Source organism: Erinaceus europaeus, chromosome 7 (genome assembly GCF_950295315.1).
Source record: "Erinaceus europaeus chromosome 7, mEriEur2.1, whole genome shotgun sequence".
Classification (NCBI taxonomy): domain Eukaryota; kingdom Metazoa; phylum Chordata; class Mammalia; order Eulipotyphla; family Erinaceidae; genus Erinaceus; species Erinaceus europaeus.
In genome coordinates, this window is record NC_080168.1 from 46722888 (window position 1) to 46742251 (window position 19364).

The window sequence follows — 19364 nt, forward strand, 5'->3', positions numbered from 1 at the left end:
AGTTAAACAAAGAAAAGATACTAGAAAGTCATCCAGTAAAGTCTCTTACTTTAAAAGAGAAGGATTTACAGTTTACAGTACTTGCCCAAGGTCACCCATCCAAGGACAAAGACAAGAATCCATGAATTTAGAGTGCTTCCTACTACTTAACATTTCTGGGCTTCTTCCTTACATGCCAGTATTCTTATTGCTTTACTTGAGGATTTAATGAGAAAGTTTTAGCATTCAAAAGTGTTATGACTGATCAGTGTCACTATTTACATATATTAATCACCTCCCTGAAACACTAGTTTACTTGGGTTTATATGGTATGTCAAGATGTGAAGGCTATTCGGTATGATATTGGCTTTATGGTATGTATTTCAGTTAATGAATTATAATATGCTCAAATTAAAGGGTACAAGGCATGATGACCATCTATCTGAACTGGAAGGTGTTGAAAGGATGAAAGGATGCCCAGATATTTTTTTTTGAAACAGTAGGAGGGCTGGTGGTTCTGGACAGGTGGTCAGAGGAAGAAAGGGATGATAATGAGGAGTCTGTCTGGTAAGTTAATGGACATGGTTGGGGACTCTGGAGCCTGAGGTTTTCATGGATGGCAATGTGAAGCTACACAGTAGATGACTGGATAAAAAAATTTGATGCTAAAAAAAAATCTGATGCTGTCAATAGGAAATGCAAATGGAGGTTACCGGCATATTAGTGATAGCTGAAGCTGAAGTAGAGCGCTCAGATGATATGTACCAGTGGAAGGGACACAATAAAGATCACATGAAGGAATGACTGAAGAGAGAAGAGGAGATTCAGGAGAGAAGCATGAGTTAGGGTCCTTGAAGAGTTTTGGGACATAAGCTATAAATGTAGAAAAATCAATAAAGATATGGACAAAAGAGTATTGAACTAGCCAAAGAGTGTCATTGGGAACTAAGGGGAGGAGACTGTAGTCTGCTAACAATGGGGTGGAGAAAGGACTGGGAAGAGAGATAGAGGGGAACAGACATAGAGTAGTCTCTAAAGAGGATTTACTCATTCATTCTCTCCAGTGGAGGAGAATATAGGACCATTCTGGACGCCGGATGCAGGGATGTAGAACAGGAAAAAAACAAAAACAAAAACCAGGGGGCTGGGTGGTAGTACAGTGGGTTAAGTGCACATGGCACAAAGTACAAGGACCGGCCCAAAGATCCTGGTTTGAGGCCCCAGCTCCCCACCTGCGCGTGGCGGGGGGGGGGGGGGGGTTGGGGGAGTGGGGGGGTGGGGGAGTGGGGGGGGTGGGCAGTGTCGCTTCATAAGTGGTGAAGCAGGTCTGCAGGTGTCTTTCTCTTTTCCTCTTTGTCTTCCCATCCTCTCTTGGTTTCTCGCTGTCCTATCCAACAATGACAGCAATAACAACAACAATAATAACAACAACAATGATAAACAACAAGGGCAACAAAAGGGAAAAATGGCCTCCAGGAGCAGTGGATTCGTATTGCAGGCACTGAGCCCCAGCAATAACCCTGGAGGCAAAAAAGCAAGCAAGTAAACAAATAAACAAGAAACGCAGTTCTCTTAGATGTACATTTTTGGGAGAAAGAGGGAGGATTCCTCTCAAAGACAGTATCAATCACCATCATTCAACAGATGAGACAGACGAGATAGATCAGATGGTAACATGCCTAAGTTCACAGAAATATCAAAGCTGTGGGCCATGTCCAGACCTGCTTGGTCCTTAGTTGCCTGTAGAGACTAGGTTTTAGTTGGGAAGGGATGACACAGGAGTTTGCAGCAGAGTGAGGAAGAACAGAAGTTTGAGGGACAGGATTATCTTCCCAGAGCAAGGTTTCCTGTGCTGACCCTCATGTTTGGTTCAGCAAAGGAGATGGTAGCACTGAGAGCTACATTCTCATCTAGCTCTTCTTTAGAACCTGCAAGTATGGTCTGTGTCCATTCTCCAGCCCTTGATCCCATATCCATTGCTTGGGAGTAAATCTCCCTTTCCTCTGGGAATCCTGATCCTTATGGTTCAAATGGGGCTGAGTTTATCTCACATCTGCTTATTAGGGGGTGGGCACAGGCACTCAAGCAGGACTGACAGATGTTCTCCCTGTGAGATTAGATCTAGATGTACTGGAAAAAGACAGGGTCTTTGCTCCCTTGTGATCAAAAGGCACCGCTATCATTCACCCATGCATCTACTCATGGCTCCATCCAAAGAAAATATCAAGTAGAGATGAATAAAAACAAGATATAGACTAAGCTCTACCTCTTACATCAACTGTAATGCAAATATGACAAGAATGATTTCAGACTTCATGATGGCTTGAACCAATGAAATATCTCTTACCTCCAAACTTGAGGTGAATTTCTACACTTGCATTGCAAAGAATCTGACCAATGGGGGTGGGAGTTGGGGGCATGGGGTGTGGACAGACTCAATACTTCAAGTACTCTAACTGCCTATACCATAGCTCTGAGTATATGTATTTTCTTTAGCCTAAGTATTTAATGTTTTAGATGTATACGATGATCAAATTCTAACACTGGGCTTAAATTGTTCAAGGAGCTCTAAAAATATATTTGTATATATAGTTTTTTTTTTAAATATCTAAGATACCTACAACCTTAGGCCAGATGGATCAAAACAATTTTCTCCTGTCAGTTTCTAAGAAACAGTGATTAGTAGATGCCTCTAAAGGGTACAAAACATAGTGAGGTCAATTATATTACAGTAAATTCTAACCATTGGATTTTCATAGAAAAACAAATCCTCAACTAACTTGGTTATAATAATAACTACACATTGTTATTTTAAATTCTTTCTAAGACTACAAGGAATCCTTCCTATTCTCTTTAAGATCGTTATTTCTCCTAAACCTAGAACCTCTAGGGCTATACCCATATTACTTGATGTTTCTTTCCTCTGATCCCTCACCATCTTACCACCTCTGATGGCTTTAACTAAATCAGTGCTACCAGTGGTGCCATACCGTTCTATGCTGCTACTGACTTGTTACTGCAGATTGTCACCAGAAACACTAAGCCTGAGATGTCAACCTTGGAACTCCTCTAACCAGGTGAGCTCTTTCTCAACACATGTTAGATGGCACCTCATCTAACTAAGTTACATATAAAAAATACAGGCAAGGGTTTAGGGTACTAGGTACAGGTACACATGTATCCATAAGCAAGGGGGCAATCATATAACTCAAAGTTAAAGTGCTTAATAGCCCTCTGTGATTAGACTCAGACAAGAACAACGAATCCTACCATATACAAACTATTTTACATCAGCTTCACAATCACCGAAAGCAATCATCACAGAAGACAATTAGATAGCTATTCCAGGTAAGTATGCTCTGGACTGAAGAACTATTCCATGTTCCAAGAGTTTAGAGGAAGATGAGTCAGGGAACAGACAGGGGATGCACCTGGGTACCTCTAATGCTCTGTTGGGATGCTGGCTAAGGTGGGAAGTGAGGATGGACACAAAGAGGGGAACATATGTCTGAGGAAGCTGTGTGAGTATTAACATGATCAGAGAGCATTTCTTACCTTTCCCATTCCAGCATGGGCATGTCCCAGTTTCACCACAACAGGGAAGTGTGGGGCTGTGAGCTGCAAGACACAAGAAGAAGACATTCAGCCTTCCAGATGATCACTACCAAATCACTGGACCTTGCCTGTTCTATGAGTGTTAATTATTCCATGTTGCCAGGAATCCTCATAATCACTCTTTGTTAGTTGGTTATTTTAAACTCAAACACACAAATTACCATTGCTTTCAGCTTCCAAAGAAGCTCCCTGCTCCTGAAACCACGTGGGAGATGGGAGAACGGTGTAAAGGGACTGCTTTCCAGTCCTGATTTTAGCACTTGTACATTTTCAGACAAGCTTCTGAACTTATCTTTGTCTCATTTGCCTTTCTCATCTATAAAATAGGGATTAGAGTATCCACCCTATAGGGCTGCTGTGAGATTAAATGAGTTATGACATGGGATGTTCTCACATTGTACTCACTAAATGGCAGCTTTGCTAATCTCACCATAGTTCTGCCCAAGTAATTACAACAACTTTCAAGTATGTGAAAGTTTGCATTACTTTTCCAGACCAGCTTCTGAGTTTTCTAATTACTATCAGTCACATCCACTATTGACACAAGCATTTATTGGTTAAATGGTGTTAGGCATTGGGCTGAGAGATTGTGTTCAATTTCTAGAGGCCTCACCATGAACTTTCGAAGGTGGAATACCACAGAATTTGGAGACATTCTGATAGATTTCTAGTACCAACTGTTAGAGATCAAGAAAGGAAAGGAGAGGGGAGTCAGGCAGTAGTGCAGCGGGTTAAGCGCACGTGGCGCGAAGCGCAAGGACCAACGTAAAGATTCCGGTTAGGGCTCCTGGCTCCCCACCTGCAGGGGAGTCCCTTCACAGGCGGTGAAGCAGGTCTGCAGGTATCTCCTGTCTCTCTTCCTCTCTATCTCCCCCTTCTCTCTCAATTTCTCTCTGTCTCTATCCAATGGCAAAATAAAAAAAAAAGGAAAGGAGGAAAATGACTCCATGTTCACTGTAGTGTTATTCACAATAGCTAAAAGCTAGAAATAATAAGTGTGCATTAACACATGAGTGGATAAAGAAAATGTAGTGTGTATATAATACTATTCAGCTAGGGATGGACTAACAGGTATTGAGTTTAGTGAAACAAATCAGATGGAGAAATATAAGCAACATATAATTCCATTAATATGACACAGATAAATAAAACACATGAGGGGAGTCAGCAGGAAAACTCACTTGGGAAGGCATCTGATCTGCCATGGGCACCTCCCATGTTGAAGCCCCCAAGAAAAACGTTTTGGTGACTTTCAGTGGTGAACTTAATGTAGTATCTAAGACAGTGATTCATAGTCATGCACAATTGAAACTTCATATTGTTACAATGCAATTCTACTTCCATTTCTTAAAAAAAAAAGGTGGGTGCCATGGTATTTCACACAAAGTAGTCCTACACATCATCTTATTTCCAAGACTAGTAACAACTACTATATGTATTGAGTATTTACTAAGGGCCAGGAAACTTTCTTCTTCTACATGTGATAAAGAGGAAGTCAGAGACAAGTCATTAGCTCAAAGACTGATAGTTAAGAAATGATGAAGATTTTCTGCTGCTGCCACCTATGTCTTTTCCCTAGTGCTCTCCTCCTTTACCCTTCCCAAACTGTTCCAAAGAGGTTTCAAAGGCCATTCCAATTTCTACTTATTTGCAACATGCCAGCTTCTCCCTAAACACAGACAGGTCACAGAGGACAGAAAACATCTTGTCAGCTATTTTTTCTCTCCCCTCTCCAACAATAGCTTTATTTAGTCCTCTGGGAGATGGAAGGCTGCACCAGCTTCTCACAGGCTCTCTCTCTTGCTCACATGCCCCCAGGGCCCCAGAGTTCAGTGCTGCCTTGCAGCATGAGAGGTTTTATATCCTGTTAGAAGGGAGATCAATTTTTGAAACTAGATTCCCACCATGATAAGGGTTCTATTCAAGTCTCCCAAGAAACCAAAATAAGTGTGTGTGTGGGGGTGATGGGGGGTGGGTGGGGGAAGTGGAAAGGGGGGGGGTTTGGAGTGTCCTTGTTCTCATGCTGGCATTCTCTTAGGGCATATGGTAGAGGGGAGTAGGAGTCAGAGCAGTATGATCCTGGATCTACATTTATGACTCTTTATCTTTCTGTCACATTGTTTGCTCTTGGCTAAGTGATGGAGCAATCAAGGACTAGAACAGTCTGGAGGAGAAAAATCAAAGACTAGAGAAATCTGGGAATATTTCAAAGAGGAGCTGGGCCTGCACTCCATGTCTGGGAGGGCCCTCTTTTCTACCTCTTCTGCTTCATCTGCATTTCCCCCTCCTCCCCACTCAACCTCTGTCTACCAGTTATGTTCCAACCTACTAGTCTCTCAGTTCCTAATAAATGGGCCATGCTCCCCTCCAGGCACAGGCCTTCATACAAGTTAGCGAATTTCCCTGAGTCTTCCTCATACTTTTCTAGGGCAATTTCTTCTCATACTTGAGATCCCAGTTGAAATGCTCTTCTCTCCAAAGAGTTCTCCTCTGGTCACTTGAATTAATTAAGTATTTCTCTCCCTGTATAGTGCTAAACCTCATTTGTAATTCTATGTTGGCTTTCTCTATACTGTCTTTCCACATCCCTGTAAGTACATTTTCAGGCTCCACACAAGGCCAGGGCTTACAATAAATGTGAGTATATAGTCAAGAGCATATTTGAATCTTCCAGGACAGAGAGAAAGGTTGTGATCAAATTGAAAGAATAAGAATTGGAGGACAAAATGTTGATAAAGTTTGTTTGGGTGGAAGGTTTGCTGGCAGTGAAAATTAGGGTGGAAATGTGGAGAATGACAAACTTGGGTGCCCTGACATCAGAGGTGGGAGTTGGGTTGTATTATGTGGCCATGGGGTAGTCATCAAGAGTTTAGATGCAAAGGAGAGTGTCTAGTATACATAGGAGATTCAGGAAGACTCTTCTGAGGGCTGCAATTCTCATCTTGGGAGCACTTACACAGTAACAGGAATAGCACTGAACACTTTTCCCATATCACCGCTCTCTTGACACATCTATGAACTAACTCCTATTTATGTTTCTATTTTGCATAAAAGGAAATGAAGACAAGGAGAGGTGAAGAGGTTTGTCTAGGTCCACTCAACAAGAAAATAGAGGAATGAGTATTCCACTAGAGACCGCTATCCTGCTACCACATGGTGCTGCTTATGGATAATTTTGTTATTTCTCCTGCCCCATTGTAATCAGAACTGTGTGCACTTATTTGATTTTTTTTTTCTTTTGCCACCAGGGTTATTGTTGGGACTCAGTGCTGGCACTAAAAATCCAACACTCCCAATGGCCATTTTTTTCCATTTTTATTTCTTTCTATTTTTATTAGATAGGACAGAGAGAAATTGAGAGGGGAGGGGGAGGCAGAGGGAGAGAGAAAGAGAGAACCTGCAGCTCTGCATCACTGTTTGTGAAGTTTCTGTCCTGCAGGTGGGGACCAGGGATCTGAACCTGGGTCCTTACATATAGTAATATGTATGCTTAATGGGGTGTGCCACTGCCCAGACCTCTATTTATTTGATTTAGATTTTGGTATTTGATTTGATTTGATTTAGATTTTATGCAGCGCTGAGGATAGAAGGAACCCAAATCCTCACACATGCATGGCATGTGCTCTACTGCTGAACTACCTCTTCTGCTGCTCCACTCATTTGATTTGATTGGGTGACTGGGTGGAGGCTAGACAATTCATCAAAAGAAGAGCAGATACTGTAATGAGCAGGTAATTCAGAGCAGGGCGGGAACAACATGAGCTCTGAACCCAGAAAGGCCGTCTCCCCACCCCCACCACTGCCACCAGAGAGATCAAATATAACTCATAGCACATGGCATGTGTGGTGATGAGCCCTTGGAAACTTCCTGAACACTCTGTGACTCCAGCTTCCTCATCCACCAAATGGGAAGATTACTCAAGGAATTGACATCATAATTCACAATCCATGTCAGTCACTAAATGGTTATTGCCTGTGGAGAGGCTTCACTTACGTTAGGAGATATTCAAGGCCCAGCACATAACAGGAGGGGCATCTATGCTAGTTCCCATCCTCTTTATATCCGTGATCTCAGGGGCAAAATGACTACAGTGATTGGGGGCGTATATCACAGACTGACTGGCAGGACTCAGTCACTCCTTGGAAACAGGATGTGAGAGAAGGGGCAAAGGAAGCCTGATGTATATAGTTTGTGAGCATGAAAGGAAGCATGAAGAACCCTTTGAAAGAAATGGAGCAGCCTGGAAACAGGGTCTGTAACTGGCACTTAGAAAAGATTCATTCAAAAGAAAGAACAGAAACACTCTGACAGCTCCCTGATAAACCTTAACTTTGGTATGTCATTATCTGACGAATCTCCTTGGAATTTAAACACTGCACATAAAGACACTCCTATCTGGATGGAGAAGAACAGAAAATATGAACTTTGAACATGCTGTCTAATCTTTTAATGTGACAAGTTTAGAAAATGTCACTTACATGACTGAGCCACAGCAAGACAAAACTCCTGACCACAGTTTACAGAGCTCTGTGTGATTGGTACCTGTCTTCTCTCCAACACCATTTTACTTCTTCTTTCCCATCAACTCCCTATCCCAGTCTGACTGGCTTTCTTTTTGACCCCCATACTACAATAGCTGTGCTTCCTCTGGCCACAGGGCCTTTGCACAAGTTGTTTTTATTGCCTGCAGTCTGGTTCAGATCACAAGATTATTCTCTGGTTCATGGTTCAGATCATCAATACTGCTTCCCCTAGAAATTAACTCTTACCTCCCTGCCTGAGTTATGGCCTGTTCACCTCCTTCTCTTTCTTGTCACTTCTGCCACTTAAAATGTATCTGGGGAGTTGGGCGGTAGTGCAGCAGGTTAAGCGCACGTGGCGCAAAGCACAAGGACTGGTAAGGATCCCGGTTAGAGCCCCCAGCTCCCCACCTGCAGGGGAGTCACTTGACAGGCGGTGAAGCAGGTCTGCAGATGTCTGTCTTTCTCTCCCCCTCTCTGTCTTCCCCTCCTCTCTCCACTTCTCTCTGTCCTATATAACAATGACAACAACAACAACAATAACTACAACAACAATAAAAACAAGGGCAACAAAAGGGAAAATAAATAAATAAATATAAAAAATAAAAATGTATCTGTGTTACTGTTAGCTGGACATAGGACTCCTCCACTGGACTGAGTTCTGAAGGAAGCTGTGAGTCTGTGTTTGTTATTGCTTGACAATGAATTTTCTGCTCCTGTATTACAGACTTGCTTGCTGAACCCAGCCCTCCCAGGTGACCCTTACAGGAGGCTCCACCTTAACATTTTCAAACAACCACAAGTTCCCAGCAAATATAGGAAACTCCTTTCAGCATCCCAGCCTCACTCGTCTGTCCCCCACTCAGTCATCCACTGAAAGTGCCCAATAGAGAGATTCTTAGGGTCTTCTTTATTCTTATACCCACTCTATGTACAGTCTGGTGTGCAGAAAGGGTTTAAGAAATATTTTCTAGATGAGGTTTGTGGTCTCACTGGCAAGTGTAATGCTTGTCGGCCAGCACTTAGACTCCCATCTCTGAACTCTCTGCACTGCCTCCTCCTTTTAGAGTGTCCTGGAAAAATACTGGTAACATATTTAGAAAAATTAAACTAAACCTGCCCACCAAAATACAAACATTCCTTTCTCTTACATTTCCTGTTTCCCTGAGAAACGGAATGGCCAAATATAAACACACCCATAGGATGGCAATATTTGTCTGCAAATACACTTTGCTTGTTCTTGCCCCTGTAATGTTTATGACACAGAACAGGTTCATGCTGCCAATCTTTCTCCTATGAGGAGTCTCCTGGGTGCCATTCATAAGCAGATGGCATCTCAGACAAACTGACTCTACAGAGGGTCTGAATGAGCCAAAGTGCCGAGGACCACCCTGAATCATTCCACATGACAGGCCTTTACTCTCTGCTTGGGTTTTCCCCATACTAATTTATTTTCTTTTTTCTACTATCTTGTTTCTCCATCTCTAAGTGGAGACCCACCCCCTCTTTGCAAGCCAGAGCATTCCAAATCTGGAAATTATTGTTTATAAACTGCTTCAGGAAATAGTTAAGTAACAGTAGCATTACTTCAGTCTTCATATTTCTTTGTTTTCTGTTTACAGGTGTATTGCCTTAAGGTTAAAATCAAATGTACAGTTTTGGTTAACAGTAGTCCTCTTGTTGTGCAGAACAGATATTGCTTGTTTGGGGTAAGCAAAGGGAGATTTCATTTTCTCTTCTTCAGGGAAACCTGAAGCCACAGATGTGAAATAGAATGAATTCAGAATGAAGTCATATAGATTTGGGTTTAAATAGTGTTGGTGTTCTTCCTACTGGAGAATCTGGGGCAAATTCCTCAGCCTCTCTCTGGCCACAGTTGCTTTATGTGTAAACTAGAAGAAACATAATAGGTAATTAAAGTTATTGTGGAAATTTGTATGTAAAACATGCTGAATATAGTTAGTCAGAAAGTCTCTGGGGATAACATTCACTTAAAATCAATCTCAAACACACTAAATAACCTGATGCAGTTACAGATATTTTTAGGTGGGTCTTTTAAATAGTTTTATTTACTTTAAATTCCTTGAAAATATTAAAAATGTTTAAAATTATCACTAAATTAATATAATGGACAGATATGCCTTACACAAAATACTGTGTATTTATTATTGTATGAAGAAATATATTCAAACTATGATGATTGTAAATTTTACCTGGTAAGCCTTGTGAAAAACTCCTTACTCAATATGATGAGATATGGTCTATCAGAGCTGCAATGATAGTGCCTGGCTTAAAAATAATAGCTCTAGTAAGGTGCGACTCATAAACTACACTATTTCTTCTTTTTAAAGTTAATTTTTTGGAATGAAGACAGAGGTATTGAGGGAAGGGTATATATATATGGAGAGGGAAAGGGAGCAAGAGAGATACTGAGAAAGACACCTTCAGCACTGCTTCATTACTTGTGAAGCTTCTTCCTGACAGGTGGGGACTAAGTCCTTGAACCTAGGTCCTTGCACATTGTAACATGTGTGCTCAACTGGGTGTACCACTGCCCAAAATTTGTTCTTGTAAAGTATACAATTTGTAGTATCGTCATAGAACTGTGCAGCTATTATTGTTATGTGACTTTAGTACATTAAAAAATTTATTTATTTATTTATTTATTATTGGCTAGAGACAGAGAGAAATTGAAAGGAGAGTGGGAAATAGAGACACAGAGAGACACTTGCAGTCCTACTTCACCACTCATGAAGCTTTCCCCCTGCAAGTGGGGACCAGGGGCTTGAACCTACATCCTTACACACTGTAATATGTGTGCTTAACCAGGTGCGCCACCACCTGGCCCCCTGCTTTAGTACATTTTTATTATTCAAAAAGAAACCCCACACTCACTGCTTGCCAACCCCTATTTGTCCTTCTGTCCCTCCAGTCCCTGGAAGCTGATGGTCTACTTTCTGTCTCTATAAACTTGTCTATTTTGGAAATTTTATATAATTGGAATTATACAATATGTGGCCTTCTGTGACTGGCTTCTTCCAATTAGTACAGGCTTTCCAGGTTCAACCAAAGTTGTAACATGTGTAAGTACTTCATACATTAACAATGCTAAATAATATTCCATGACTTTTGGATATATCTTGGAATGGCTTGGATGTGTATTTCCAGTGACTCCAAACCACCCACCCAGGCAAATTAATAGCTTTGCAAGGTTTGCTAAAGTCACAGATGAGAAATAATTACAATGCCCACAGTTGGCAATTCAGGAATTTATAATAGTTGGGAGGTAAGAGGATTAAAAATAAAGATTTATTTGTTTATTACTATTGGGCAGGGGGTCAGGGGCAGGACACTAGAGTACCGCTGCCACAAATTAGGGTTCAAATTCAGAATCTTATACATGCAAGTCCTGCATTCTAATGCTGAGTTATCTCCTGGGCCATGGAGAGGAAGTTTTGAGGATTTTAGAAAACAAAAAACATGATTACCCTTTTAGATTTATTTTCACGTTTATTTATTTGAGATCCATGACAGTAAGACAAAATTTATTATTGTTCACTGTTTGCCCAGCATACAGAAAGTGTCTAGTAAGTATTTCATTGCATTTATTGAATGAATATAAAAGACAAAGATTGTGGGAGTCGGGTGGCATGAAGTGCAAGGACCGTCGTAAGGATCCCGGTTCAAGTCCCTGGCTCCCCATCTGCAGGGGAGTCGCTTCATAAATGGTGAAGCAGGTCTGCAGGTGTCTATCTTTCTCTCCCTCTCTCTGTCTTCCCTTCCTCTCTCCATTTCTTTCTGTTCTATCTAACAACGATAGCATCAATAACAACAATAATAGCTACAACAACAATAAAAAACAAGGACAACAAAAGGGAAAATAAATAAATAAAAAAGACATAGATTGCTGAGAGCACTCTGCATTTTTATTAGCTGAATTACTTTTATATGCACCCTCTCTGTATGGAAAATTCTACTATTACAGGTAACTGTTACTATCTCTGTGTGTCTCTATCCTTATTCAGAATTCATCAGGACACATAACCTTTATTTAGCCCACTTTTAACCTTTAGGGCATTGGGAGTTGAGTTTCAGCTTGAGCACTGATGAAGCTGTGTGTTCTCAGGAAAGTTACTTTATCTCTCTGTGCCTCATTTTTTTCTCAGGGTTTAAGTGAGTTAGTTAACATACAGAAAACACTTAGATGGGTTCACAGGGAGTGCTAGAGTCATGCTGGTTGTAGGCATTTTATTGTCAACCTAACACTGTTCTTGCACCTGCTGCTCTGTTCACTTCCTAATTGCTCTTGGCTTTCCAAGGTGACACCTGCCCAGTGGAATCTGAGCTTCCATGTTAGATGCTGGCAGGGGTCTAATGGACTGCTGTGTGACCATACGTCTGTAGCAGATGGATGAGTTTTGGCAATAGGGAAAGGCATCCTGAGGTAATGACTCTGAGCCTGAAAGGAAAGATGGGCAAGAGTCATTCCAGTTCTTTCCTGGTCTAGGGTCAAGAATCTCTTTTTGAATATTGTAGGAAGGGGGCATTCATATCTATCTTTCTGTCTGCCTATCTATCTATCTATCTATCTATCTATCTATCTATCATCTATCTATCTATCTATCTATCTTTCCATATGAAAGACACAGATAATTAGAGCAAGACCCGAGCATTACTCATCTCTGACACGTGGTGGTGTCAGGGATTGAATTAGGGAACTGTGGGGCCTCAGTCACGAAAGTCCTATGCTGCAACACTGAGATACCTCCCCTGTCTTAGTGGAAGTATTTGATGTCCCTTGTAGGTCACCTCAGTCAGCAAGAGTCTCAGTCTTCTTCACTGTGCTGCCCCAGGTCTCTTGCCTCACCTGTCAGCAATAAATTCTGTCTTATCAAAGGCACTGAGGCATGGGGAGGAACCCAAAGATCCACTGGCACAACAGCATTGCTTCAGTGCATAGAGAAGGAAACTGAAGCTGGAGAGGCAGTCACCCTGCATAGGGTCATGTCTCCAGCTATTATCCATGAGCTTTCCCTCCCCTCTGCCTTGGCAGTTATTTTGAGCGCCAACTGTCCCTGTATAAACAAAGGCAGTGAGGTATGGAGAGAAGGCACCTGCCCAAGGTTACAAAATGAAATGGTGACACTTTGTCTTTGAGTCAGAGGTTAGAGTTCCCTTCCTAAATAGATTTCCTTCCTTCTTTCCTTCCTTCCTTCCTTTCTCTTTTTTATTAGGTAGAGACAGAGAGAAATTGAGAAGGAAGGGAGAGATAGGTAGAGAGACAGAGAGAGACAGAGAGATACCAGCAACACTGCTTCACTGCTTGTGAGGCTTTTCTCCCTGCAGGCCTGGGGGATTGAGCCTAGATACTAGCACACTGTAACATGTGTGCTCAACAGGTGCACCACCACCTGGCTCCAAAAGAGTTATATCTGTCCCTGATCCTGTCTTCTCCAATTCTAAAAACATTTTCGCTATGAAGTCCAGGGAGGTTGCTCAGTGGATAGAGGATGTATCTTGCATGCTTGAGGGCCTGGGATTGACCTCTGGACCATACACAAAAGAGTAGCACTCTGGGCTCTATCTCTCTCTCATAAAAATGAATCTAAAAAAGGCTGTTATGAAATTCATGTTGTGTCTGTTCCTGAGTAGCAGCTCCTGTTGCCAAAGAGTCTTTTAATCTGCTAGTTCCATACAGATGTTGGTGGAAAATTCTGTTCAATGAGGAAAGGTGTTGTAAACTATAGTCTTAAAATCCTATAATACTGTAAACCAATGTTAAGTCACTGCAAAAATAAAAGGGCCATGGAGACTGTACTCTAGACTTGCATGCTTGAGGCCCCAGAGGTCCTAGGTTCAATCTCTGGCATTACCATAAGCCAGAGCCTAGCAGTGCTGTGGTCTCTTTTCTTATTGAAATAAATGAATATAAATAAATAGGTACTTTCTTTTTCCTGGGAGTTAACTGATAGACACCCTACAAAGAGCTGACCAACACAGAGTCACCTTATGAGATAGAAAAGTGGCCAAGGGGCCATCAGTGCTTCTCTCCATCAGGAACAACACCACAAAACCTCTTGTGGGCCTCTTTAGGACCTTGCCCTCAATGCAGAACAATGGTAGAAACTGCCCTACTCTCTGAAGGGAGGCTAGGTCAACATACTCTGCTACTTGAGGTAAACTGGTCCTGAAATGAGTGCAGTCTACAATGTTTCTAGCTATGACCATGGAATGCAAGCTCAGACTGACAAGGATGCAGAGGTTACACAGGCTCCTGCGTCAAAGGTAAGTAGACATGGGCCCTAGGTCAGATCAGTGGGGTCTATAGTCAATGGTATTTATATACTTTTCCCATATTTGGGAGCTACTCTTTGTCCATATCCAGCTTTCTAGTCCTATTTCCCCCTCTGACACCATCTTCCCAGACAATACTTTCAGCCCACCTGCAATGTTATGTGTTGGGCTCAGGTAAAATTAGTAAAGTCACGGGCCCCCTTAGAACAAACCTAAAATAAACTTCCTAGCTTTTTCCAAAATAGAGACCCCAAATCTTATCTGCTATATTCTTAACTTTAGGTTCCTGATTATTAAATAATTTGTTCTGTTTTATATCTTAATGCTTTTCAGCCGCCAAGTTACAGATGCTACCATGATGCCAACCTGACTTCTCTGGGCAAACTCAACAATGTGTCCCACCTCCCTAGAGCCCTACCCCCATTAGGGAAAGATAGAAAGAGGCTGAGGGTATGTATTGGCCATGTCCAGCAGAGAAGCAATTACAGAAACCTGACCTCCCACCTTCTGTACCCCATAGATATCTTAGGTCCATACTCCCAGAGGGATAAAGAATAGGTAAGCTTCCAATGGAGGGGAAGGGATACAGAAGTCTGGTGATAGGAATTGTATGGGATTATACCCCTGTTATCCCACAATCTTGTTATCTTGTTGATTATTATTAAATAATTAAATAAGTTTTAAAAAAAAGAAAAGTGACTGAGGGAGTCAGGTAGAGGATAAACATAGGGAGTCTCAGAGATAATGACTGGCAGGGTCATTACTCCATCTCAGCTCTGCTTCCTCTTGGAGGAAGTAAGAACATCTGCCAGGTGGACACAGTGCTTTCCTTTGGGGCATGAGCTGCAGGAGACTGCCTGCCAGTAAACTAATAATATTGTTATGAAATATTGATCAACCATCACACAGTTTTAAATGCAGTCAATGTCACTCCAGTGGTTAGTGTTCACAGAGACAAAGAGGGGCTTCTTTTCCCACCTACATGCAGGGGGTGGAGATGTGGAGAGAGAAGGGGCTGGGGAGTCTGAAGCTGGCTCTCACTTTCCCTTCCACACCTCACAACTGGGATTTGCATCAAAGGACCCCTGAATCTTCTGGGAGAAGAGCTGGAGTCCAAGCAGGACTCAGGGACAAAGTTCAGGCCCAGAGTCCCCTGCATTTGTCAGGGGATGGTGTGGAAATAGATGCAACAGAAAGCACTGCTTTGAGTCTCAATCTGAATCACGACTGGTCTGAAGATGGAGGCTTGGTGAGGGGGGGACCTGAGTAAGGGGAGTGAAGCACACCTTGTGCCCATGCCTGAGGTACAGGGAGGGCGCAGGGCTTGCTCTCCTGCCTGGGAGGGGTGAGCAGGGGTAGGTAGATATGTAGTTAATTGTGTCTACAAGCAGGGAAATTTCCACCATGTTTCACAGAGGGGAAAACTACCAGGACCTGAATGACACTGGGGCTGATGCCAAAGGGCAAGACATGTCTCTGGATGTGGGGATTCTTGGAGGGAGGAGTCTTTTGGGTCACTGGTGAAAGAGACTAATAAGTATTTAGTGTCCACATGCAGAGTGGCTCCACATCTCATTCAAGCTGGTCACAGTGTATTATTCCTAACCCTCAAGGGGGAAACCTGAGACTGGATGAAATATCTCCCCCAAGGTGGAGTTGGCTGAGATCAGAATCCATGCCTGAGGGACCAGACTTCTTCTCATACTACTTCTGGAAAATACAGGGACTACTGGGGGCAGTAGATCCATACATAAAGGATTTCGTATTAACAAGAGAATTAGGAGGAAATGTTGTAGAAACAAAGAAAAGTGGTCATCCATGGAGGAGTTTGTTGGAAAAGGTGCTAAGAACAGACTGACATCTGGATAGGGCTTTGCCAATCAGACAGGAGCCTGTCAAGGAAAGGCAATAGTGATCTAGGAAAAAGTGTCTACATGGGAAAAAACAAAAAGGTTCCTGGAAGACTCAGGAAACATGGCTAACTACAGAGGTTGGAGGTCAGTGGAGGGAAATCCTAGGAGAATGGAACTGGGCAGAATTTCTCATTCAAGAATGAGTTTAAATTTGGACTCTTAAATGCTCTCTCCAAATGGAAAAATACATAGGTGTGTGTGTGTGTGTGTGTGTGTGTGTGTGTGTGTGTGTGTAAAACATTGGCTTTTGAAATGTACCACTCAAAACTGTACAGCAACTTTGTTATCCTGTTTTGGAATTTTAAACAAGCATAACAACCTAAAAGAAACAACTGAGATGTCCTCATCTTTCAGAAATACACACTGAAGTATTTTCAGATCGAAAGATATGATATCTTGTATTTGCTTTAAAATGATGCAGTGTGGAGTGGCAATACAAGGTGGGCATGAATTGAATGGGGTTATGGATCCTGGAGTGTCCTCCCATCACTCTCTACTTTCACATATGTTCAAACATTTCCATAAGAAAACACAGCACTGAGTGATGCCAAGGTGTTCCTCATAGTGAGAGAGAAGGGTGAATGATAGGGAAGGAGGAGACCAGGGCTGAATCTTAGATGGAGCCAAATTGTAAAAAAGCTTGTAAACTATTCTGAGAGGCTTGGGATTTAATCCCATGAATGATGGGAAAACCAGTAAAGCATATTTAGTGGGGGAATGACACCACTTGATTTGTATTCAGGAAAAAAAATCTAGTTGGTGTCTGGAAGACAGAAGGGGGGATGTATATGTGCTTTAGAAGAGGAGAGATTGGAGCCAGGTGGAGGTTCAAGACTAAGACTTACAGAGAACAGGTTGCGGGGGGTTGCTGAGCGGTAGTGCACCCAGTTAAGTGCATATAGTAGAAATGCAAGGACCCACACAAGGATCTGGGTTTGAGCCATTGGCTCCCCACCTGCAGTGGGGATGCTTCACAAGTGGGGAAGCAGGTCTGCAGGTGTTTTTCTCTCTCCCTCTCTAATCTCCCCCCTCTTAATTTCTCTCTGTCCTAATAAAAATATCTGCCAGGGGCAGTGAATTCAGTGCTAGTATGGAGCCTCCAGCAATAACCTTGGAGGCAAAAAAAAAAAAAAAAAGACAGGATAGTTGGGGAATGTGACCATATGACATACCTTCTCTGCCACACTGTCCCTAAACTGTGCCACTAGGGAGGGCCCAAACTATAAGCTGAGACAGTGGATCTGAGCAAGACCTCTTTTATCTCTGTCTTCTCAGCATCACATTCAGTTGTGGTTCCTTAGCACAAGTAAGTACTTATTGCAATATGTCAACAGAAATCACTGTTTCTCTGGCTAGACTAGGTGTAGCCAGCTTATGCCTATTTTCCTCTCTCCTCATCCCCAGAGCTGGCAAGAGGCCTGGCAAAAGTCACTGCTGCATGAATGGAAGGATCTAAATAGCTCAAGTCTGTCCCTGATTGTTATATCTTTGATGGATGAATGAATTAATGAAGAAATTCAGCCCAGTACCTGACACATAGCAGCCCCTCAATAAATGTAGGCTGAACTGATGTGAAAATGTGTGATCCCTGGTGCCTGAGCAGGGTGAGGAGGTTGCAGCTCTCCCCTTAGGAAAAAGCAATTTCCTCTCAGCACAAGAGCTTCCCAAAAGGCAGTGAGCTGAAAAGGGGTGGGAAAAAACACACTGGGCACAAGGTTGGTCCATTAATATGTCAGCGTTGGAAACTTATGTCTCTATTTCTCTCTTGGCTCCTTGATGAGGTGCTTCCTCCATTTCAGATGGATAGTATTTTTCCCCCCTTCTAAAAAAAGACTTGAGATGCTTTTAAATTAGGCAAATGAGCAAGGGCAGTGTTCATTTTTCCCCCTTTCATTTTGAAAACATTTGTCGTGCCAAAAGGCCTTTGGACGGAATGTTCAGAGACTACATAATAGAACTGTTACAGTAGTTGCCAAGTTCCTAAATCACTAACCAGACAGGATAATCTCAGCCCTTAGGACTTAAAAGACCCCTGGAGGCAGCCCCCAAACAAGTGAAAGGATGGTCCAGAGCCTGAGATCTCAGCAGGAAAATATGACTCTACCTTGAGAAACCAGAGCCTCAAAGTGGGCTTTGATCTTTTGGGGCCACCTCTCTGAGAGCTGCAAGTAGTCATGGAAGAAGTTGGATCCAAGGCCAGTAGCTCCATTGTACTCACTGAACTTATTGGTAAAAATGGATGCATGTTACCAATAGAGAAACTCCAAGTGCAGGTGTCTACATACACTTGTCTCCCTGCTATTCCTTTCTCTAGAGTCTGCGAAGTCTAAAACTTTGACACTCAGAGTATGATTTCTGGCCATACCAGATTTACCTGGGTTCTTGTTAGAAATGCAGATCCTGGGGCCAGGTGGTGGTGCACCTGGTTGAGTGCACATGTTATAGTGCACAAGGACCCAGTTTCAATCCCCCAGTCCCCACCTGCAGGGGGAAAGCTTTGCAAGAGGTAAAGCAGTGTTGCAGGTGTCTCTCTGTCTCTCTCCCCCTCTACCACACACTTCCCTCTTCATTTCTGGCTGTCTCCATCCAATAAATAATTAAAAATGTTAAAAAAAGAAAAAAAGATATGCTAATCTTCAGACATCTTTCTCCCTGAGATTTTGTACATGTTAAAATTTGAAAACTACTAGTCCATCTAAATCGTGTGTGTGTGTGTGTGTGTGTGTGTGTGTGTGTGTGTGTGTGTGTGTATTTTAACCAGAGCACTGCTCAGCTCTGGTTTTGGTGGTGTTGGGGATTGAACCTGTGACTTTTGAGCCTCAGGCATAAAGGTCTGTTGCATAACCACTGTTACCTCTCCCACCCTAGACCATATGATCTTTAAAGTCACAATACTTGTGGACCTTAACTTACTTATATATAAAATGGAAGGAATTCATTTAGATGGTATCTAGATCTGAGATCCTATAAACTTCAAAGCCTATTAATAATTAGTAGGTTTTGATTCTAAAATGTACATGATTATTTTCACTGTTCTGAACA

At 42.3% G+C, this 19364-nt stretch overlaps 1 protein-coding gene across 1 annotated transcript in view; it reads right to left on the reverse strand.

The window, feature by feature from the left end:
* Positions 1-19364, reverse strand: part of SYN3 (synapsin III) — a 505196-nt gene that overhangs the window by 99749 nt on the left and 386083 nt on the right. The window contains exon 5 of the mRNA XM_060194367.1: positions 3535-3597. Within this exon, the coding sequence (XP_060050350.1) occupies positions 3535-3597 (63 nt within the window). The remainder of the gene's footprint in view (positions 1-3534; positions 3598-19364) is intronic.